The 24790-nt window shown below is 32.6% G+C and overlaps 1 protein-coding gene across 3 annotated transcripts in view; it reads right to left on the bottom strand.

The window, feature by feature from the left end:
- The window catches only part of cfap221 (cilia and flagella associated protein 221), a 66704-nt gene that overhangs the window by 13624 nt on the left and 28290 nt on the right, over positions 1-24790 (bottom strand). For all 3 annotated transcript variants that reach the window (XM_051930948.1, XM_051930947.1, XM_028806907.2), the window contains exons 9-19: positions 22012-22144; positions 21814-21925; positions 21343-21451; positions 16889-16976; positions 14464-14553; positions 14099-14194; positions 10264-10354; positions 9942-10075; positions 6550-6630; positions 4607-4714; positions 1626-1790 (exon numbers count right to left, since the gene is read on the bottom strand). In XM_051930948.1, coding sequence (XP_051786908.1) covers positions 1626-1790; positions 4607-4714; positions 6550-6630; positions 9942-10075; positions 10264-10354; positions 14099-14194; positions 14464-14553; positions 16889-16976; positions 21343-21451; positions 21814-21925; positions 22012-22144 — 1207 coding nt within the window. The remainder of the gene's footprint in view (positions 1-1625; positions 1791-4606; positions 4715-6549; positions 6631-9941; positions 10076-10263; positions 10355-14098; positions 14195-14463; positions 14554-16888; positions 16977-21342; positions 21452-21813; positions 21926-22011; positions 22145-24790) is intronic.

Raw genomic sequence — 24790 nt, 5'->3', positions numbered from 1 at the left:
CTGCTGCTCCTCCGCATCGAGAGGAGTCAGATGAGGTGGCTCGGGTATCTGATCAGGATGCCTCCCTGGTGAGGTGTTCCGGGCACGTCCAACCGGGAGAAGGCCCCGGGAAAGACCCAGGACACGCTGGAGGGACTATGTCTCCCAGCTGGCCTGGGAATGCCTCGGGATTCTCCCGGAAGAGCTAGAAGAAGTGGCCGGGGAGAGGGAAGTCTGGGCATCTCTGCTCAAGCTGCTGCCCCCGCGACCCAACCTCGGATAAGCGGAAGAGGATGGATGGATGGATGGATGGATGGACAAAGATGTGTTAACAGTAGTCAGGCCAGTTATGTTTCAGGAAGGTTGAGAAGATAAAGTATTACTAAAAACTCTATGCCAAGTGTGAATCACTATCTTTTCAAAAAACAAAAAACAATATAGACTCTTTTGAGTGTACCTCCTGCAGACCAATATCACTTGTGAATAACAATGTTAAAATACTGGTTAAAGTTTTAGCTAAAGAATAGAGAAAACGTTCCCTTCCAGAATTTCACAAGATCAAAATGGATGTATTGAAGGTAGACATCTATAGGTCCTCTTTTAAGTGGTCACCTTTTCAACTCTCCTGTTAGCTAAAGAAATTAATATTCATACAATTGACTTTAAAACAAAACAAATAAATAAATTCTTATTTTTTCAAAGTTAGATTCAAAAGTACTTATTAATTTGGAATGCAAAAAGGCTGTGCAGTAGTAGGATGACACTGAAAAAAAATCAAAGCAGAGGGTGGCATCAAGTTATCTAAATTCCTGCTTTACTATTTGGTTATACATATTCTGACACTGAAATTGTGAAAAGACCCAAAAGGCAATTGAACTGCACCTGCATGTTTTGCTTAGACTTCTCTCTTTGTATACATTTTGCTGGATACTCCAGCCATCAACAACTATGACCAATTTATTAGGAATCCAGTCATGCCTCACTTGGTTAAAATACCAATGTATGAAATATGTTAAAACACCAATACCAATGTATGAAATATGATAAAACAAAGATACTATACTCTGCTGCCCAAGTGCATTAAAATCAAATACTGTGTAGGGTACAAGAGGCTGAAATATAATTCATGGAAATTATTGAAATCTGGACCTTTAGAGATCTCTGTATTAACAATGAATATTTATCCTTTAATCAACTGCACATTCCTTAGATCAACTGACTCCCAGCAACACACCATTTTTATTTATAAATTAGAAACTTTGTCAGAGGGTACCTGCTCAGTTTCCCTTGCATTGCATTAATATCTACACTTGAATATGTCTTAGTTAGTAATGTGAAAGATATTAAAAGACTTTATTGACTTATTTTAGAAATTATCCTGCTGGATGATATGAGGTAATAATGGGAAAGGAACCTCTCAATTAATATCTCAGATAGGCAATGTAATTCAATAATTCATATCATATACAAGTGTGGTGTAATTCAGCATCACATTACACATTGCACAAATACTTCAAGATCCTCTATACTATATTGAACACACATTGGCTTATCTTGCTTACTTCAAAGAATCATAACCTATCTCCTATAACTGAGAAAATGGGGTCTTATATTCTCTAAAGTGAGAAAAAAATGTTTTTACTTACAAAAATCCTAAGTGGATCATGTTCTGGGGGATGAAATAGACCATCAGGAGGGGTTAATGTTAAGACTGCAGATGTTTGCTGTTTTGATGCTTGATCTTGCTCTTCCTCCGAAGTGTATTCAGGTGCTACAGACTGTGATGTAATCACCTCTGGCATTATCTCCTCCTAAAGAAAGATTAATTGCATAGATAAATGCTCTTTTTAAGCTACAAAATATAGACATTTACTTTGTGTTAATTATGTACAGTTTCATACTTTCTTAGTTGCATGAACATGAAAACAAAATAAAAAAATTAAATATTGTTTATTAATTATCCAACAGTAATAAACTGACTCATTTAGCAAATTTAAAAATCAACAAAGAAAATTGCCTGGCAGAAAGAAAAAAATATATTTGAAAGGCTTCCATGGTATCAATAATTGTCAGAAGGACTGTTTATTATTTTGATTCTTACATGAATACTCTTAAGACCCTTTTAATCTTGAAGTTTTTAGGCAACCTCAGAGCTGACCAAGGAATTTAGCTTTAATTCAGAACTAGGTAAGCATGTTTGGATGCTCACCTGGCTCTGACTTGATTAAATCATAAAACATATATCATGCCACAAATGCAATAAATCTAAATAAGTGCACTTTCATGAAACACAAACAGCAGGCGTATGCATCCTATTACATTTTACAGCGTATCAAAAAAATTCTAAATTCTTGAAGTAGAGGCAAATAAACAATGTGATTGGAAATGAGATTTTTCAACAATGTTCCCTTATATTAATAACTCCCCTGTGGCTCTGCCCACGTAGTAGTGAAACAGGACACTGAGGAGGGCTCTGCCCAGCTGCCTACTCCTGACACTTCCACCTCCTCTTGGCCCACAGCCTCTGTCTCAGATTAGCACGAATATATCGCTCCTGCAAGCGAACTATGATTCTTAGCGTGATGAGGGAAGTCACAAAATCAAATGGAATGTTCAAGCAAATTATAGAAAAAAAAAACAGATCTAAATCCTTTAAGTAGTTCTCTTGTTTACTAGCTAAGCAGAGGTAAGGAATGCCCCCGAGGCTGACGCGTGAGTGAGGAGGGCCCAATAAAGGCCATCAGTCCTGTTTACTTCATTTATCCAAAAAATACTTGATTTTTCAAGGTCCCTAACAATGTAGTAGATAAAAATACGGAATTTGAAAAAATCTGTCTGCATTTTGTATGAGCCATAAATTTAACATTAGTAAAATCGCTGCATTTGAAAATATTTTAATATTTTGGAGGATAAGAAGGATATTCTTTCCATGTTAAAGATAATGCTTTTCATTTGCAGCCTAATTTATTAAAGATGATTTTAAGTTACTAAATACTGAATAATACAGTAAGAGCTGCAATAACCTGATATTAGATGAACAGGTCTAGGTGTATGGAATCTCAAACAGTATCCAGATCTCACCCAAAAGAAAACAAAATCTCAGGGCTGGTGTTTTCTGTTTCACCCTTTTTTAAAGGTTTTTATTTACCTGATGCCACATCAGTCAGACACTATGAATACAACTATCTTTTAATCATATAGATGTATTTAAAAACTCAGAAGTATGCTTTATTTAAGGTCATGGTCATCTCTTAGACAACAAACCTGTGTCACTTAGGCGTGCAAGACAAGAAGCAGAAATCAGAGTAGGTGAAGAAGGTTTAATTGAAAAGTAAAAAAGGTGATTTTCTGTAACAAAGGATATTTTTGATGTGCCTATTATGACTCTAGGCAGCAGACAGCAACAGGGATAGTTACAATTTCTTCTGAGGAAACAATGAGTGTTTGAACAGCATGCTCATACTAGAATTTTCCAAGTTTCTTTGCGTCAGATGCTACAATAATGTAAAATGCATACTGTATTTGGTTCCAGTTGTCTTTACTATACAGTCTATTTCTTAATCTTCAATCTTTAAAGTGTATAGTTTTTTTTATTCTTCATCTCTAAAAGGAATTTTGTTAAAACAAAATAATTGTGAAATGTTATATTTGACACATGCATAAATTAAAATGTCAGCTTTAGTGATTTTTTTAAATAAAAGAATTCATTCATTCATTCATTACATTTATATAGCGCTTTGTCTGATTTTCTTATCTGAGACACCTCCAATGTCTAAAATGTGCATTTGCCTTGTATTATATCTGCCACCCTTGTAAGAAAAAACAGAGTACATAAAAAGCAAAGTCTTCAACTTCTTGATTAGTTACATGCTTTATTATAAAGGCATGTTTGCTTTGACGGGATAATTCTGCTGTAATACGCTCTGGCTGTTGGTGATTCTTATAGATATACATATATAATATACAGATGCTCATGGGAAAACAAAAAGTTGTGAGTTTCGTTTTCTTCACTCTTATAAAATGTTTAGGTAGACAATTTTTTGTTATTTTGATATGTACGATTTCAAGGTGAAGCCAAAATTTGGAGTGTATCTAATCTGGGAAGCTAAGAGTTGCATCTTGGCTGTTTGTGAATATCGTTGCTCTCTTGTCCTAATCAGACAATGATCTTTGACATGGACTTGAGCCATTCACTGGTGAATGTATGGCCTATCAAGTAGTAAGTGTTCTAGCTTCCTGTGCGTGACCTCATCCTATCTCTGGAAAGTGGATCAGGCATCCCTAGCATCTACAATATTACTTGCCCTCCAGTGTCTTATGGGAAAATAACACACATATGCCTAATTACTCTTTCTTAGTTTCCCCTGTACTTGTGATTCTGCATGTTGTCCTTCTGTGGCATCCTGCACATATTGACTGGCTTACTGACTTTCCATACTGGTGTTTCTAACTGCTAGTGTTCTCTCTTTGTCTCTACCAATGTGATGCTCTCTTTTTCCTGGAGGTTTACGTCTGTTTATTATGGTAGCACCTTGTAGTCTAGTGCCTGCCCTAGCCCAGAACTTGTTGCAAATCACAGCTTTCACTGAATAAATCACTTTTTTTGGTCTGTTCAATGAGACCTTACCTCAGCACCTGATCTGAGATTTCTTGATAGTGCTTCAGGGATGTAACTGGTTGACGTCTCAAACACTGACACTGGTTCATACCCCATCAGCTGGTAATGTTGAGGAACCTGTACAAATTTATAAAAAAAAAAAAAGAGTTAAATAAACTTTAAAATGCATCCACTCCTGTTGATGCATTAGTTTGAATTTATTGAAAAAGAGAGCTTTGTTTATCCAATATGTTTCATTAAAATGCAATGACAATGTCTTACTTAACACTATTTAAAACTAAAATCCAACACCCCAGAAAATAATCAACTCTCACTTCTTCTACTCATAAATTGTAAAGTCCCTGAACATTCAATCATAAGAAATCAAATATCATATTTACAGTATATGCTGCATTCTATGTAAACTTTTCAGTTTTTTATTGATGTTTTATATTTTGTTACCTACACTAGCTTCCTGAACACATTGAAATTCCAAGACAGCAGATATATTTTGTCATTGGCAGGGACTGCAAAAGTCTGTTTATTTTGGAGTTGTCAGGGACATTAGTAGAGTTAGTAAATGGGATTTCTATATGTATTTCTTCTACATTATTTGGACCGAACTAGAATGAAAGTGACAAATTAAGCACAATTTAGACCCAGATTTCCTTTACCATAATTAACAATCAAAAGAAAAAGTGTTTAAGTGTTACTCTCTAAGAAAGTTTTTACTTCGGCTAGTCAAAATCCAAATAGTTCACTGTGCAAGCTACCTGCTTTTATAATGCAATCATGTTCTCCATCAACAAGCTGCTTCTGACACCATAAAAGGGTAGTACCCACTAAATAAATTGGACAACAATAAAAAAATCAAAAAAGCAAGAGATTAAATAATAAAAACTCAGTAATTAAGTACTGTCAATGATCTTACTAAAATAACAATGAAATACAAATAACAAAAACAACCATAAAAATGAATCAACCAATGCCTTCCTGACACTTCTCAGACAAAGATTCATTTATGAAACTCTGCAGTTAATGTACAGAAGCTGATAACTTCTTTAACTTATGTAAAATGAGCAAAACCAACAAGACTCTCTGATGATCATTAACTGAAAAACATTGTGAAAAATGCCTTTAGTTTTTTTTGGCTCTTTTGTATATCTACCTCTTCATGTAGGTCCATAAAACACGAACCATTACTAAAAACCCACCTTGTCAGTCTTGGAGCTATTCTTCAAACATGGCATTAACTCTGTAATGTTGTGCTCTGTTATGTTTACTCTGCTATAGTATCTCTGAGCTCAAATATTTCTTCTGCTTCCATGGTACTCCAAATATGAAATATTTCCCAAGCTCTACCAATGTCTATCAATACTGAATTGTTGTTCTTAACATCATTTTGTTTTTTTAACCATATCTCATAATTGTTTCTGTTTAAAGCAATATTTTAAACTTGCATAGGCTATAAATCACTTTCCAATTATGTGTAATATGAAGGGTGCTAAAAAGAGAGTTTCAATGAGTTATCACTAATGACTCAACATGTGGGAAATTTAATGTGGAGATACCATTTTTGGCTCTCACCTCCAATTTTGTATACATTATTAAGACTCTGAATCGAAACTGATTAAAATTAAAATAACAAATAAACACATTATGAAAATTGTACGTAATTACATTTATAAAGGCACCTATTAAAAAAAGTCCTGTCCCTGTTAATTTGTACAGTTTCATGACATTTTAGATAAACTGCACTGGTAAAGATTACTTGATGCTTTACATTCTCTCTTTTTTGGTCTCTTTTGAAAAATAGTCTCTGTTTGTGTGGTTGCGAGGGTAATACTTGATAATGATGAATTCTTGTTCAGTATTATTTATATAATACATTTTTCTAAGAAAAACAGAATGGTTTGTTTGAGTATAAACATAAAACTTCACAGTACAGAAAGAAAAACACAAACGTTATAGACCTTTAACTTGAAGAATGGGACATTCAGTTTAAAATTCATGTCTGGTGGCTTTACTGGTACAGGTCCAAGGGAATAGGGAGCCTAAAACATTAAAAGTATAAAACATAGGACAATTACTTTAACATTTATAACAAACATTTTATAACACTATAGACATTCTCATAGAAGCTAAGTAAAGTAAATGATATCAATAATGTGAAATAAAAGCACTTAAATTCACACATACCTCTGATAGATTTTTTTTTAATTGGTCATTTGACCTATACTAAAATTTTAAATGTGTGCGACACATCTTTCCCAATATATATTATCTTGTACTTTTTTGTTAAGGTGCATACTCTACTTTTTTCTTAAAAAATAAATGGATTAAAGAGAACAGAATTATAATCTACTAAGCAGATGAGCTAGGTGAAAGATGTTTGTTAATTTGTCTTTATGTTGTTGTTGTTAAGTGTTACATCACATTAAATGTGCATATTTATAAATGTCAAATAGATGTGTATACTTCTTTAAAAACAATCCAATGTTTCACTTTTTATGTTTAATGCCATTAAATAGTGTGATATGCATATAATACATCACAAACATTACAATATGCTCAACGTTTGATTAATAAAATTAATAATATGCTACAGGACTGTATATGCTCTTTTGTACTGCAGAAGTAATTTACATAGTAAACAGTTCAGTAAGCTGTGCAAACTGTAAAATGCAGTATACTTTAGTGCTCATTCTTTAATGTTACTTGTATATATAGTAAATACAGTCATAATTGAAAGACAACACCAGAACAATAGATTGCCATAGTGGAAATGGTCTGAGCAAAAATTAAGTAGGGTGAAATTCAGAGTCAAAATATTAAAGACAATACCACATTCAAATGAATTAACAGAGCGTGACTAATAACAATTGACTGTGTAATGAAAAAGAAATCGCAATAAAGCATATATACTGTGTACCTGTAGTGAGGAACTCTGAAATAACAAAAGACCTATGTTGCAATTGTCATTTAACCACTCATTTCTGTTATTTACAAAAAATAAAAGAAAGGTTTTATCTTATGTATTATACAAGGCGTGAGCAAGTGAGTCGACTGTCTGACAAGGAAGATTTAATTTTACATTAAGGTATGTAGGACAGAATAAATCAACAACTGTGTTTTTTTTTCTATAGTCTATGCAAAATTTCATAAAATCATTTTTGGTGTGCTTGCTGAAAACTTTATTGGTTCTTTTTCGCCAGTTTTTAAAAATTGATTCAAGTCCATCTCTTTATAAATACTGTTAGACTTACACAAAAAGGCTACAAAGTTTTAAAGGGATGATCAGGACAGGCAACAAAATCAAACAGAAAGTTGTAACCAAAGAACAGGCCTATCAAACATTAATACAGTACTCAAATCTATAACCAAGAATCATAATAACAGAAACAAAAGCAAAAGTCTGGAGCCAGGAAATCTTAGTAGCATAACTAATACACACACAAAGATAGACTTTTGTTTGATAATCCACAAACCCAGATGATGATGCATTTGATGCACTGATTCTTATACCAGCATGCTGATGACCATCATTCACGTAACTTCTGTTGAATTATAATGACATCGACACAAAATAGAAGGGAACAAGGAAATACAATAATGACTGAAAATAGATTTCAATAATAAAACTAAATGCAAATATCAGGTTTAGCACCTAAAAAAATATGTAATGGGAATTAACCATTAATTTAAAAAAAGGCTTTAACAAGCATACAAAAACTGGCCAATGTACAGAATCATAACAAATATATTTTTCTTGATGAGGCAGGGTTTGACTTGAAAAAGAGGAGACATGGAAAGATCTTCATTGATCAGTGTGCTGTGGTAGAAGTATCTAGTCAGGATGGAGAAAAGATCACTCATTTGCAGCCATTAGCCACCAGATAGAAACCACTATTTTATATCTGTGCATCTCCTTCCATATTCTCCCTTCTTAAAACCCAATAGCTTATGATCGCAAGCTCCATGCCCCTGAAGAAAATGACATGAAGAAAATGGTGATACTGTATTTCCTGCCAAGCCTGGATTAATTATTCCAGTGTAAATTTCTCCCAGTAAATAGCCAAACACATTTATCGTGATGCTGATGAAATTCTTTGGACTCTTCGTAAAATACAACAGCACAGTGCTTGATTTACTGTACTGTTGGAAGCTGATTGACAGTATTTTTGATGAGGGCATGAACAAGATTCCATTCATTATGAGAAAATGGGAAACTGTTTTTTTGAATTGGTGCTTAGATGTATCTGGCATTGAGAAAATGAGGTTTAGTTTTTGGAAATATGTTTAAACAATTAAAAAAAGTAATGCAAACAGCCAGAGCTCAAAAGTTCATAAACTCACCGAATACATTTACTAATGTTTTATTGTTAATGTAACACTTTTAGCAGTTTAAGCTTCTTAGTCTATCAGAGTACAAAAGTAGGCAAAGTGCTCATAGTGTGAATATTTGATAAAGTGCTCAACTGAACCTTTCAGAAAATATAAATATATATACTGTTTACTGTATATATAAAAATAGGGCGGCGCAGTGGTAGCGCTGCTGCCTCACAGTACGGAGACCTGGGTTTGCTTCCCGGGTCCTCCCTGCGTGGAGTTTGCATGTTCTCCCTGTGTCTGTGTGGGTTTCCTCCGGGTGCTCCGTTTTCCTCCCACAGTCCAAAGACATGCAGGTTACGTGCATTGGCGATTCTATATTGGCCCTAGTGTGTGCTTGGTGTGTGGGTGTGTGTGTGTGTGTGTGTCCTGTGGTGGGTTGGTGCCCTGCCCGGGATTGGTTCCTGCCTTGCGCCCTGTGTTGGCTGGGATTGGCACCTGTGTTCGGATTCACTGGGTTGGAAAATGGATGGATGGATGGATATATAAAAATATAACTCCTCTTCTGGTCACTCACCCACACAATAAGTTGTTCCCTTTATCCTATCCTTAATGGATCTTCCAGGACATTTTTTAACTACTTAGATGTGCAATAACTCGTCTGTTACTTCTCATATGAAAAACTTTAAATTTTTTTTTGTTCTCAAAATATGCAACATTTCATTTATATGTGCAGTTTTATTATGTGAGATACCTCCTGCTCAGCTATTCTGTTTAGTAAACTAAGAGACTCAGATGTATAGTATCTATTACATTTAATTCACAGCATACCTGTACAGCATAGTGAATGAGGATTTATTGTAGTTTATTTTGATATTTATATTCTAATTTACTGTATATGCTTATTTTATATTTGCTCTTCATGTTACTTGGGCCTTTGTCTATCTGTGCAGATGTAACATAAGTAATTTCCTTTTGGATTAATAAAGTATTTTGATTCTAATTCAAAATTCAGTTTTATTTATTAGTTACTTACAAGTTCATCTGTCTGATCTGTGGGTGAATAGGTGGGAAGGGTAAAAGGGAGCAGTTTGTCAATGCAGGGCATCCTCATAGATGATTTTAATCTGTTGTCAAGCACTGATGGTTCATAAGTGCCCAAAGTATTATCTAAAAATAAAATTTGGGAAGAAAAATGTATAAGTTGTGTGTTTATAGTATACTTTAAAGATCTACAATTCATTATCCTATGCAATGCCATCATATACAATGAATGAAATCACATAATGTACTCTATAACCTTAATAGTATAGAAGACTTTCTCTTTATACATTCATTATAACGCTATTCATAAATACCTGCTTCTGCATCTTTATTGCTTTGCTTAATACTCTGGACTAGTACTTTTAAAGTCTGAAGTCTGTTACTCAGCCGGATCCTAATCAGTACCTGGAACAAAGAACATTTTATAACTGAATTAATGTAAAATTAAAAATTATCAACATGCACCATTTCTAAGTCAGTTATGCTTGAATGTATACACTGATTTTGTGATAAGATTTGTCATTGTGATTAATGTGTCAGAATGTTTGCTTTATAGTAGTATTTTATCAATAAAATTAATCTGCAAAATTAATTCCAATAGTGATTTGTTTATAACTATCAATAAATTGAATATGGTATACTGCAAGCTTTTAACTTAAAAAAATTGCTCTTACTTTTTAAATATGCAATTGTAAAGGAAAGGTAATCAGTTTACTGATGCCTAAATTAAAAGAAAGTACAGCTGACATACAAAAAGCCTGACAAGTCTGTCATTTTGGAAATTCTTAGAAACCTGTCATTTAAAAGAATGGAATAAATATGAACAGGCAATTTCTTAGTAGATAAAGTACATGATTGCATAAAAGAAACATCAGTAAATTTTGTAATTTATGCAAAGAGATGAAAGTACCAAACAAAGTGAAAAATGCATTTTATGCAAAGAGATGAAAGTACCAAACAAAGTGAAAAATGCATGTCCTAAAAATTAAAGATTAAGTGATTGTCAAATAAATGTATACAAGCAAATGCCTTCTTGCAGTTTCTTAACAAAATATTTCATTATTAAGTGAATGTCAAAAAACTGTACGCAAGCGACTGGGGCTTCCTTTAAAAATGTTTTATTAAAACTAAAACACCACCTTCATCTGCTTAGTTGTAATCCTGCCAATAACAATCTTAAGGTTTTTCTATACCAAGAAACCAAAGCCAAAAATAATATTGTTAAGAAATAAGCCTTCATTTGTCTATTTTGCTAAATAGTGTGTTTTCAATGCTTACTTTTATTACAGTATTTGATTGGTATCCATATCTATCACAGAACTTTACACATTGCATATCCAAAGAATATCTTACCAGTTTGACTGTAGAAGTTAAACTATGAGAGGTTTAAACAGTAACATATCACAGAAATGTCTCCACAGTAAGAACAATACTGAACACCACATTTAATCTAATCTAATTTTAATTTAAAACTTTGTATAATGCTACTATTATTTTTAAAACTTCTCTTTGACAAATCATATAACGCCACGAAAACCGATCAAATATTATTTTGTATAGTGCTTTCAAAGTGATTATAATGAGAACATGCTTCAGAGTGGTGAACAAGATCATTCTGAACTAAACAAATTACAGGAAAATACTTAAATTCTGGATGAAAGACTTAACACTCTGGTATTCAGTCAGAATATACAAAACTAATAAATAACTCACAAACATCTTTTACAGCAAATTGTTACTCAAATACATACAAATTTGGTAGTATATTAAAGTAGACGTTGTAATGAAGCAAAGGAACAAAACTGACTTAATTAAATAAACTAATATAAGCTTCCTTTAATTCAGTGCTATTCAGGTAAAAATTTGATTCTATATATGAATATGCCTCACAAATTCCGGATCCTAGCTTCAAGTACTGTGGGCTATCTGGAGTTCATACGTTCCCCTTGTGTCTGGGTGGGTTTTTCATCACTTACTCCATTTTTCTCTAATGCATCCCTATGATTTCCATGTTAGGTTAATAAGTGATTCTAAATTAGCTCTGTGTGCATGCGTGCCTTAGTGGGCTCTGTGACAGACTGTTTTTGTCAGTGGGTGTTGGTTTCTGCTATAGCATTCGATGCTACAAGCACAGACTTTGACCCCTGAAACCCTGAATTGGATTAAGCAGGCTTTAGAACATATTAGAATATATGCATTAATACAAATGTTAAACATGTTGTTGAGATTAAATATTTCCTCTGTAGAAATTCCTTATCATGGCAGTTTATTATGGAGAAAACAAATGGAGTTACTCATGCAGTTTCCTAAATGTCTCAATTTATGGGATTAATTTTTACAATGATACGCACTATTCTTTTGTCAAAATATTGTGATAAGGTAATAGTTTCATACTGGTTGCATTGCATCGACTTCTTTCAGAAATGTGTACTTTATTACTTAGAAATTTATATAATTTTTAAAACATTAATTAAAAGAAAACCCGTATCAAATTGGATTTTCTTAATAAGAATTAAAACCATCCATGTGGAGCTGTTTTAGAAATAATGCTTTGCAGTGGCAGGGCTTATAATGTGAAGTAGGTGAAATTTATTGTCATCTAATACAATATCCTTTGTTCTTTGCATATTCATTAAGGTCCACAAAAAGCCAAAGGTTAGATTAGCTATAATCAAATAACTGAGTATTGTATTCCTGATTACTTTGTAAAGCTTCATGTGATTTTGTTTGTTAAGAAAAGATGTAAAAGATAATAAAAATTGATTTATTAAAGTAATTTGTAGCCTTCAACTGGTAAACTTTACTTCAGGTCTCACATTCATCTACAGATAATACAGAGTGCATTGTAACAACAATCTTTTCTATAAATAATTCGACGTAGTGTAGTAGCATTGTATATTTAAAATGGGGTTGCTGATCTGTTTCTTTTATCGAATTCCTAGTTTAATTAAGTTTAATTCCTAGTTTAATTAAGTTCTCATTTTCTAGTTTCTTACATTGACTTAATGTGCCTCTTTTTGTTGTTCTTTTTCAGGACAGTTAAACATTTTGTTGACAGAACTTTAGGCTTGGATTCTATTTAAATTGTTTCTAAAACAGATTGTTTCCACATAAATGTTGCAGGTGTAAAGTCTTACTTTTTGGGGTGGATCTGTGTTATAATATACAGCAACACTTATACATTGCAACTAACTTGCTTTTTAAAGCAATTGTGGGGTAGTTTACAGATTCAAATTAAGCAGGCTAGCTAGACATCAGGAAGTACAGTAGCGTCTAGCTAAGATGTTGGTTGCAATAAAAAATCTGCAGCCAATATGAGACCCAAAAGCAACACCAAGAAAGTGGAAGAAGACATGAGAAGTTAAATTAATGTGGAGTTTGACCAATAAAAAACACAAAGAAGCCTCTGATTAAGAGGCTGAGTGCAGAAATAATGTGTAGCTAATTTGACATTTAGGGCAAAAAACGAAAATTATGGTAGGTAGTCAAAATTATTGGAAAGGTACATGGTTCTTCTTTAAGTATTTCCAGTGACTGTACACATAATCTGAGTGATTCATATCACCTTCCTGCCATCCTTTTGCACAAATATGTATCTGTAAAAACTGTACATGTAACCAACTCTGAAACAGTGTTCTACATGCAATGTGTCTTAAGTATATTTGTTGATCACTTTCCATTTGCTTCTTTTTAAAAATGAAAAATATATGCCCATAAAATTATGATACTATATGAAACCCTATACTTTATGTTACAATTTGTAGGTAATATATGTACAGGATAGGCAATATGCAGATTCTTAAAGTTAAATAATGTCAAAACAAATGCCTGATGTTTGGCAAATGTTAGAGTACTTCTATTAATGATGACCTTCTCTTAACTCAATGTTCATCCTATTTTTTGCAATGTTAATCTTTTTTAGGTCTAGAAAAAAATATTATACTTAAAAAAAACCCCAAAAAACTACAAAGTAAGTTTACATGTTAGACCCTGTTTAAAGCTCTTTTGAAGTCACTTGCTGTCTGCTTTGTCAACTAATACAATGTCTAATAGTGAATGTTTAACTCTCTTGCAAAAATGTTATTCCAGGATATTGTAAGAGATGCTAAAATCAAAGGAAGCTAAGTATTTTAATTATACATTACAGACCTTATGAGCAGCCTGTTGGAATCGTTTTAAAGCTCTGTATCTTACTTCCCATGGATTGTTCAGATAAGTTTCAAATTTAGGAACGTAGTTAGGAAACTGAAAGAGATTGAAAAAAAGATAAAAATAAAAACACAGTTAATAACTCTTAAAAGTCTTTTACTTTATATACAGAAGCCTTTTTTGTTTTTCTAACCAGATTGGTTATTGTAGTTTTTAAATACATTGCACAACTTTGTTTTATTTAAATCATTCTCTTATATCACTTTACAATTAAGGAATAAACAGAATGAAATATTTGTATGTATCTAATGTATCCAAGATAAGTGAATGTTTATAATATCTGGTACTATACTTTGAAGAATTACCTCTCCTAAGGTCCGCAAAACTCTTTTTACTGACACCTCTGACTTGGTTCTTTTCAATTCTTCTTCGTTTACGGGGTCACCTCGTTTTACCTAAAACAGTTTTTATTACATAAGATTACAACTCCAAAATTAATAATAAAAATAGCTTATACAATGAACAGTAAGACAGTCCAGATGAAATAATACATACTGCTTTCAAGCAAAAATGCTGCCTGGATAAGATTAGACAGCAGAGATATTCTTGGCTTAAAAAAAACATGTTGGTCTTTGTGCTCCATTATCCCACAATGCATGCATTAAACAGCCAAAAGACATCTGACAGATGGTAGTAAATCTATTTTTCCCTATCACTGCTGCAAAAGTCACAGGATTTCAGAAAAAAAAATTCTAACAAAGTTTTGGGTAATGTCACAATAGATTTTATTTTTAAAACAAAAAGCAAAAAGTGTATTGTAGTGTGTTTAACAATACTAGTCTAAATAGTGTGCTGAAATATTTTTGACCAAAATATCTGTTTATTCTGTGAAAACCAAGTACTGTAAATGTTTACATTTTTTGTTTAAACCTAATATTTTAAAATTAGCAAGATTGTACTTTTATGCCCAGCATTTCTCACTAATTATATCAAAATCTTAAAAACTGCTCCTTGAAGAACTATTACGTTTTGTGGACCATGCTCTAATTTTACTGAATTACAAATCCTACACTGAAATATTGTTCTCTGTGTTTTTGCTTTGTTAATATTAAAGCAATGAAACTCAATTTTTTAACGTCACATTATATTAGACAAGAAACAATAAGAAAAAAATGGAAATATGCTGTTTGTGTGTAAAATAATTGCATAACAAAGACATAATTGCCTTACAATTAGCCTCTGCCAGTGAATCGTTAAAATAACTAATTTCTTTATCCTAAACCTGATCAATATTCACGTTGTAAATCTGAAGAACCATTGTGAAAATGAAAACTAAAGAGCACTCCAAAGAAGTTACAGATAAAATAATACAAATACATAAATTAGGAAAAGGGTTCAGAGCTATTCCAAGCAGTCAATGTGGCATTGTTGGATCAGTTATTATGAAGTGGAGAACACGTTAGACCTCTCACACACTGCTAGGAAAGGTTACCCTTCAAGACACGATGAAGAACTGTGAAAGAAATGTGAAGAACCGTGATTCCTCAGTGACAATTGCAGCAGCTGAATGTGCAGTAAAGGGGCACCTGTTAATCATATCAAGACCTCTGTATAACAGTGGCCTGTATGGAGGGTGGCAAGAAAGAAGCCATTAATAAGACAGAGACACATCCAGTGACTCAGTTGTGAAGGTGAAAAGCTTTGTGATAAAATCAGACCAAGATAGAAGTTCAAAGACATACAGTACAGTATATGTGGTGCAAATGTAACCATGCCCACAACTCAAAAGGCTCTCTACAAGTGAAATTAGTGTTATATATGTGGCTGCCTTCCATCAGTAGGGACAGAGCATCTTGTTAAGATAGAAGGAAAAATGGGGGGTGGAAAATGCTAGCAAATACTGTAAGGAAACCTATTTCAGTGTGCTAAAAACATGAAACCTAGGCAAAACGCATGGCAAAGTTCCCAAACACAAGCCCAAAGGTAGACTTGGAGTATTTCAAAGACAAAAAAGATGAATGTTCTATATTGGCCCAGTCATAACCCATAATTGGCCCAGTCATAATGTTTGTATGTTACCTACATGTCTGTCTGAGTTTTTCTCTACAGATTCCAGTTTTCCAAGGCATGCCAAAAATATGAGTGTTATGTTAATGGACAGCTCTCAATTTGAACACTGTGTGTTAGAAATGGGATGTGCATGTGTAAATTCTGTTATGGACTCATGTTCTGTCTAAAAATGGTTCTTAACTTTTACCTGATACTTTAGGGATAGGTTCTGGCTCCTTGTTATCCTAAAATTATATTGATATTTAAAAAAAAAATCAAAATAATACCCTGTAAGAACATGTCAATAATTACACAAGAATAACGGAAACAATATATTATTGATCTGATACAAATGAGCAAATTTGGAAAATTAAAATTAATTAATGTAGCTAGTTATTTTCAACATGTTCTATTGAAGATGAGAAAATGTCTAACATAACTTGTCATGACTACAGTCTTTATATTAACAAAAACTGAAATATCATTAAGGTAGATAAGTGTGTATCCTTTCATGTGCACTGTTTGTTTATTTATGGACAATTAAAAAACATTCAGAAACAGAAAGTTATGATCCAAAATGTTTCAGAAGTGGAGTTTTCACATGCGAACTAACCTTTCTTTTCAGAGATAGAATACACATATAAGCATGAACAATTCTCATATATAAAAATCAATTCATTTTAACTTTTATTTTATATTGGATCTATGAGATTATGCCTAAAATGTTAACATATAGCTCACTTTATATGTATGTAGATCTACAGCTCTCTCTTCCAAAATTTTCTTTCTTATTTTTGAAGACACAGGATCCTTGCCCAAGTGCACCTGCCTGAAAACAATATAAAATATATATATTTTTTATTTTCTTATTGTTTGTCAATATGTTTTAATGTACTAATTTTAGCAATAAAGAAATCTGCCATCTTTTATTCAGGATGTATGGAGCTAGCAACTAATCCAAACTAATCCAAAAGTACACTGCACTTACATTTATTTTAGCAATCATACAGTACATATACTTATAGTAGTTGTGATCAATTTAGAGCATCCCATCATATTAATATTAACATTTAAGAGTGCAGGAAGAGCCCATGTACACAATACACATCAATATAGACTGCTACAGCTGGGTAGTGGGAGTTTCCCTTTGTTGGAATCAACATGGATTTGACAGGGTGCAAGCCAGGTGGTGAAAAAATACTTATGGTGATAATAAAACATCAACTAAGACTACTACTCATAAATAAAAATTGCTACATGCATTATACATGAAGGACCTGGCTTAAAAGAGAAGTATTAGGATAAACTACATGCAAAACCTATTTATGTTAAGAACAAATAGTGTGATTAAAGAACAAAAGATAAACCAGGAAAGGATTATACTAATAGTAGACTACTTTTATCAAATAGATCCATCCATACATTTCTGAACCCTTTAATCCAAAATCAGGGATGATGACAGCTAAAGTCTGTCTCTACAGAGCCTGTAAAACTGGGCAAAGCAGTAAGAAACCTTGGGCAGGGAGTCAGTTTGTTGCATGCCACAGACATACACACACATTCACACCAGAAGAGTTCAGAGCTGCCAAATAAGCTGGAAAACAAAAATGAAGAAGCAAACAAAAATAAGAAAAAAAACACGCAGACAGTGGAGAACAACATACTCCACACACAGGGAATGAACCAGAATGCAATGCCACTCTATAATGAGTATTTTTTCCTAAACTGTGTATCTTTTTCAGGCCTTTAATGCACAAAGAAGCAAGTTACAAGCTTCTCTTTTCCTTTTAGCTATTATAATGAAGAAGACCGCTAGTCAACACATCATTTATAAATGAATTCCCTGTTTTATTTTTTCATTGAACTTAAATATCATTTTATAATAAGTAAAGTTAAGTCAAGAATACACAGTTTTACAAGTTTGAATCTACTCTATATATATAAAGTCCTAAGCCTAAAAGTGCAATGATTTTGTGCAACGATTTCATGTGATGGTTTTATGTCACGCTTTAAATAGGGCTTATTTTAAAACCTACATATATATATATGTTTGGTATCATTCTTTTTCAGAATTTATCAAAATTTAATGTAATGTTGTTAGATTTTCAGATTCTTATTCCATTTTTTAAATTGTAAACTAAAAAAATATCAAGAACTCACGTCCCGCGAGAGGAGACTTTGTGCCAAAAGGTTTAACCATACCCGGGGCCGGGAATAAAAGACAAAGAGTAGGACAGCTGCTGTACAGGCTTTTAAATGTTTGATGCGCCATGCGAGATGCAGATCATGCAAAGACAAGGTAAAAAAAAACAAACTATTTGTTTCCCATTGTATCACCATGTAAGAGGGGGGTTTTGGAGAAGCGACCGCGTCTCCTTGGGGTGTGTTCAGCCCCCCCTCTTCACAACGCGAGCGGCAGAGACATGAAGTGGCTGGTGCATAGCGCAGGCCAGGGGGCGTTGGCAAGCGAAGCGAGCAGGGGGATCCCCCTAGTACTTAATTTATGCACAGTTTGTATAATACAGTAAATAATGATCAATATGCATTACTATATTATACATTTTTTATGAATTTTTAAGCATTCACTTTAAAAGCATCCTGAATTTTCTGCATTTACTATATAGTATGCTGGGTTGTCAGCATATAGTATAAAAAGTACACCCACATTAGAATTCTAGTTTATTTAATTTAATCATGGAAAGTTTTAAGATTTTTTTCATTCACCTGTAGACCGTGGTACCCTTTAGCCCCATTATAAGCTATAGGATGAGCCAAGATATTTTTAAAATTTATTTAAAAAAAACAAAACACATTTCACCTTAGAACACAAATTTGTACGGAAAGTAAATACATAAAATGACTGTGAAAAATAACATTGACTTGAAAAATACCAAACTTACCCTTTAAGGTTCTAACAGTTTTTCTTTGCTGTTGCAGAGAAACTAAAAATAATACATACTGTATTTTTCAATATATTCTGACATGTAACAATCTTTTAGGATCTCCTGGAGAAATTTCAGTTGATTACTAGTACTATTGAAATAGGTTACATTATTGAGTTTTAAAACAAAAGGCTACTTAGTTGCAAGACATAACTAACAACTGTAAATAATTCTGTAATTGTAAAGTGCCTAGGTATGGCATTCTCTGTAGAAAGCTGCTATGTAAATTGAAGTCAAAAAAACATGTTGGATTATGTTTCAGATATAAGGTGGAAATGGAGGTTGCTAAATGATCATGACATTTTAATAAAAGAAGATATTTACCCTAAATATATTTTTACCACTGCACAAAGTATGCAAATATACCAAGAAAAACTATGTTTTTTAGACAGTATGCAATAGAGACAGCTGAGGTACAGCTAAACAGCCAAAGAGAAATGACCAATAAATAGTGTACCTAGTTAAATATAAAGTGGCCAGTTTTTTAAAGTCATAATCTGAATAGTAATCAAATATTAGCATTTGAGTAAACGAAGATGTAATTTAGCAGCTGCATTGATTCACACAAATTTTGGTAGGGACTAGAGATGTTACAGACTACAAAGAAACATCTTCTCTAATCTCGTCTACATTTTCTCTTCCAGATACACTTAATGTCTTCTACTAAAACTTTGATTGCAATAACAAACAGAATGTCATTCATTTGCCTGCAGCACTACATGATTCTTCCTTCATTTTTCTGCACATGACCTAAAGAGGATATTTAAACAAGTTAATGTCCAGGTGGAATTTCAAGACGTGATTTAAACATTCACACTTACCAATTACCTGATGTCTTCAATAACATCTTTAAAATCTTACTAAAAGAATCTGTACCCCGCCCCCCTTCATTAAAAGGACAACAATTATAGCTGTAACTATGAAAACAAAAGTGGACTGCCTGAATAACTACATCACTCCTATTATGATGAAATGCTGTGAAAAACTAGGCTATGAAACATTGTAGCTGAGCATTCCTGATACCCTGGTCCATGTTCAGTGTATATATTTTAATAATCAGTCCACTAAAGATGTCATATTGTTTGCCCCCATACTATCCTGGGACATCTGGACAATAAAAACTACTATATGGGAGTCCTGATTACATATTACAGCTTAGCAGTTAACATTGTTGTACATTGAGACCTGATCACCAAACTTGTCAATTTAAGACATAATGACAATTTTGGAGTTCTAACTAAAAGACATCAGCATGTGCAGACTGGCAGCCTCTTATCCTCCAAGCTGACCCTGAACACAGGGTCACCACAGGGTAGTGTGCTGAGCCCCTTTCTGTACTCCTGGTTCCCCTACGACTGTGAGGCCAAACAGTGATTTAACCCCATCATTAAGTTTGCTGATGATATCACCGTCATAGGCTTGATCACCAACAATGATGAGACAGTTTAGAGAGATAAGTTCTAGTTGACGTGTGTGTTTTTTCTGGTGTTTTATTTTTGTCCCTGTCTTCAGGAAACATGCAGCTAAGAACTTCATTGTATTATGTGTGCTATTGACTATGTACACATACCACTAAACGTGAACACTTGTCACTTAATGCATTTCAGTACAAAGGTTAAGTAAAGTATGAAAGAATACTATTCAAAAATTAAAGTGCACTAAAAAATTATAGTAAGATTACTTGAAATTAGAACTATCTTAAAAATGTCTGATTACTAGAACAAAGATTTTAACTACCCCAGAAAGTTTAATGAAAATGAACAATAGATAATTTTCTAAGTATAACGAAAAAAACTGATATCTCTAAAGGTACATGTAAGAATTTTAGAATTTACAACAGCTAAGTAAAGTACTTTTGTACAACTTTAAATAAAGCAATGTTCACAATAGCTTGTCTTCGCTAGTATACCCTAACAATGACAAGTATATATTTAGAAGAACAGAAAGTACAATATTTGTTATTCTGACATTGCTTTAATTAGCTTTCCCAAACTGGGAACATCATAGGAGAGGAACTTGAATAAACAGCGAGCTGTCTCCTCAGGCTCTTACACAGTCCAGACATACAACTATTTTGGAACGCCATCATTTATCATCTACATGACATAAAAATGCAAAATATATTATCACAGTTACTATGCAGTTTCCTCATAATAAATATGCTTATTATTGAATATGTATAAAATAATGAATACAACTTTTTTTTTCTTTAGATATTATGAAGTAATAAAAAAGCTGAAGTTGCACTCATACCATCGTAGCTGGTTGGCTTGCTCTTCAAGCACATCCTCTCGAACCCTTTGTTCAAATGCGGCCTCTTTTACTTGTCTTGTCTTTAAACCATCACCAGCCTGGTTTAATACTTAACACAAAAACATGAGGACACTCTGTTTATGTACAAGTAAAACAATTAGCTGTACTTTATACCATTTAGTTAAAGGAACAAACTGAATTTAAATTTACTTGTTTAAAAATTACATTTTATTAGATACTATACTAAGTTATCCATGTTTAATCAAAAATGAACAAATAATTGATGTCAATGTTGTAAGTTAAAAAAAACATTTTTTGACAATTTGTGTGTATTATATAAATATACTTTACTGCCATCTAGTGGAAATCATCATTGTTAAGCAATCATACACCAAAGTCAAACAGAAAAAAAAGAGAAAATGAACACTGCTTAAGTCTAAATAAATAAACTGGTAGTCTAAAATGCCTTACCTTCTTTTATCTCTTTCACTCGTAACTTGCCTGGTTGTTGAATTAAAACTTTAGACACTGCATGTGGATTTGATAAATCCAGTGGAAACTTTAGATCTTTGTAAATAATTTCCTAAAAATGAAAAAAAAGGTCATACGCATATGTACAAATCTTTTTGTATTTACTGTAGTATAAAGTTAACATATTGCAAATATTACCTTGGGCTTTTCCTGAAGTTGCACTGATTTCAATTTTCTTTTTGTCCTGGAAATGTGTAAAAGTGATATACGCTGAGGATCGAGTAACCGCTTTGTTGATATGTCTCCTGCTTCTCCATCCTTGCTTTGGGATCTTTAACACAAATAAATTAATAAAATCAATATTAAAAGTATTAAAAGTTGCTTTGAAACTTTTTTTTATTGAGTCTATTTTTAAATTCTGAGAGAAAATGCAGTGTGGATAGTGACATGCACAGTATGTATGAATTAAATGTCTTGCTGGGAAAAAATATACTACTGAGATATTTTAACATTGCTGACATTTTTCATTACTAATGATTAACAGTTCAAAATACATTATTGAGATTTTACAACTTGTATATTTATTGGGCGCTCTAAACAAAAGGTTAACGGTGGTGTCCTTTTGCATGTACCTTCTGTATATTCCACAATACAAGAACATCTTCTCCTCACTCACTACTCAGTGATAAATTGTACCATTACATTTTTCTTTAAATTGGATTAAACCATTTACTTTAAACAATCCTAAGAAAATAATTTTAAATATTCCTAAAATGTTATGAAATTAGCAACTGTGTAAAGTTTCTAGAAAATAAAGGCCTATGTGACCCTTGAACAGGGATCTAAGTAAAGGTTTGATATCAGGACCTAATCATGCTATACTTAATTTAAATCTAGCCAGTTATTTATTAACTTTTTAAGCAGTAAATGTAGGGTTGGAAAGTTAAATCAAGTAATAAATGACAGCCTGTTTCTCATGGGAAACATATATATATATATATAGAGGGAGAGACAGACAGACAGAGCAAACATTTTTATATATGCTTTTATCGTTAAAGTGAACTATAATTTTAACTTCTATGTAAGTAAAAATATTTATTTAACTTTGATTTATATTTAAGTAAAGTTCACCCTAACATTTAAAGATGCAATCTGTAACATTAAGGCAATTTTCCTCTTAGTATTGATGAGCATATATACGAGTAGACAGTTCATTTAGGTTGTTATGGAAAACTAGAAAATATGAAGCAAATAAAATAGATCATAACATATGAGAGAGTATATTTTAGTTTATAACACTGTATATCATATCATAAGCATCAACACTTCAGTCGTTACTGCCTGACATATATTTAAAACCCCCATTTCAAGTAACAGACTTTGAAAATGAGAACAATTTTTACAATCTGTAATGACAATGCAGTTTTCTCCGCTGTGGTGTGCTGGACTGGTAACATTCACTTCAAGACAGGCCCACCGAACCAATAAGCTAACTAAAAGGGAAAGTTCAGTTATAGGACACACTCGTAACAAAGGAGAGAATTAAAACAAAACTGATGGCCATCATGAACAATGCTGCACAACCTCTCTCTGACACACTAACACCGAGTACTTTTGGCCAACATATTATTCAGCAGAATTGTTCTAAGAAACGCTGCATAATGTCTTACTGAAACTGTGACTACAAAGTCGATCGTTTTCTTTGTGTATAGTCATTCTGGGGTATATTTGAGAGGGAAATAATATAATGTTATTTATTTATTGATCTTCTATAAAAACCCTAATTTTATGTATGTATGTATCTATCTATCTATCTATATAATGTTATTTATTTATTGATCTTCTATAAAAACCCTAATTTTATGTATCTATCTATCTATCTATCTATCTATCTATCTATCTATCTATCTATCTATCTATCTATCTATCTATCTATCTATCTATCTATCTATCTAAACAAAATTTTGGATAAGCTGTCTTTTATTTAGATATATTATAACATACTTCTATAAGTAACTTGTATCTAAATACCAATTCAGTTATTTAATGTTATAGCTATCAAAATAATTTAATTGTTCTGCTGTTAATAAAAATAAACAAGATGAAAAACCTGTAAAGTTTTAGGTGCAGTGAAAAGCAATCAAATGTAGCTTTCACTACAGAAACTGATTTCATTGAATGACTTAATTTGCTATACTATTTAGTGTAATTATTTTTAAACTGGGTGTCAAGGTGGCACAGTGGTTAATACTGCTGCCACACAGGTAAAAAGACCTGAGTTAGAATCCTAGTCTGTGTCGAGTATGTACATACTCTGCTTGTCCGTGTTAGCTTCATTTAGGTATTGAAGTGTCCTCCTACACAGAATGATATACTGTACATGTTGTTGAACTGATTACAGGCAGTTTATGTGTGTATACCTTTGCTCTCTATAATCCTGCTGTGGAAAAACTGTGTTCAGAATATAAATGTTTACTGCACTCAACAAACCTGTTCTGCAATGATTATGAAATTTAATTTAACCCTATACAGAAGAACATTATTCAGGGTTAGGGGTTTGGTGGGGGTGTTACAATTTTTAGAATATACTGTACTTTATGTGTGCCACTTCTTCCTTGATTATTTGTTTTGAAAATTAGGAATTGATTCCTTTAATGGTTGAGTCCCTTTCACCCCACAATACTCTGTACAAGATTCATTTTAGAATTAAATACAAAAGTGTCCCACTCTTAAAACCCTTGTTAACTAATATATATATATATATATATATTTATATAAATACTTTTTAAAAACCACGCTTATATTAAATTAAAAAGTTTATTAAAAAGTAAAAAATAAGTCTCTCATACATCACTCATAAAATAAAAGCATGGGCGCTTTTGCTAAGATTTTATTGATTGATGAAAATCGCCCATGCTTTTATTTTATGAGTGATGTATGAGAGACTTATTTTTTACTTTTTAGTAAACTTTTTAAC

The sequence above is a fragment of the Erpetoichthys calabaricus genome, chromosome 8 (genome assembly GCF_900747795.2).
Source record: "Erpetoichthys calabaricus chromosome 8, fErpCal1.3, whole genome shotgun sequence".
NCBI classification, from domain to species: domain Eukaryota; kingdom Metazoa; phylum Chordata; class Cladistia; order Polypteriformes; family Polypteridae; genus Erpetoichthys; species Erpetoichthys calabaricus.
This window is presented reverse-complemented; position numbering and strand designations above follow the sequence as displayed.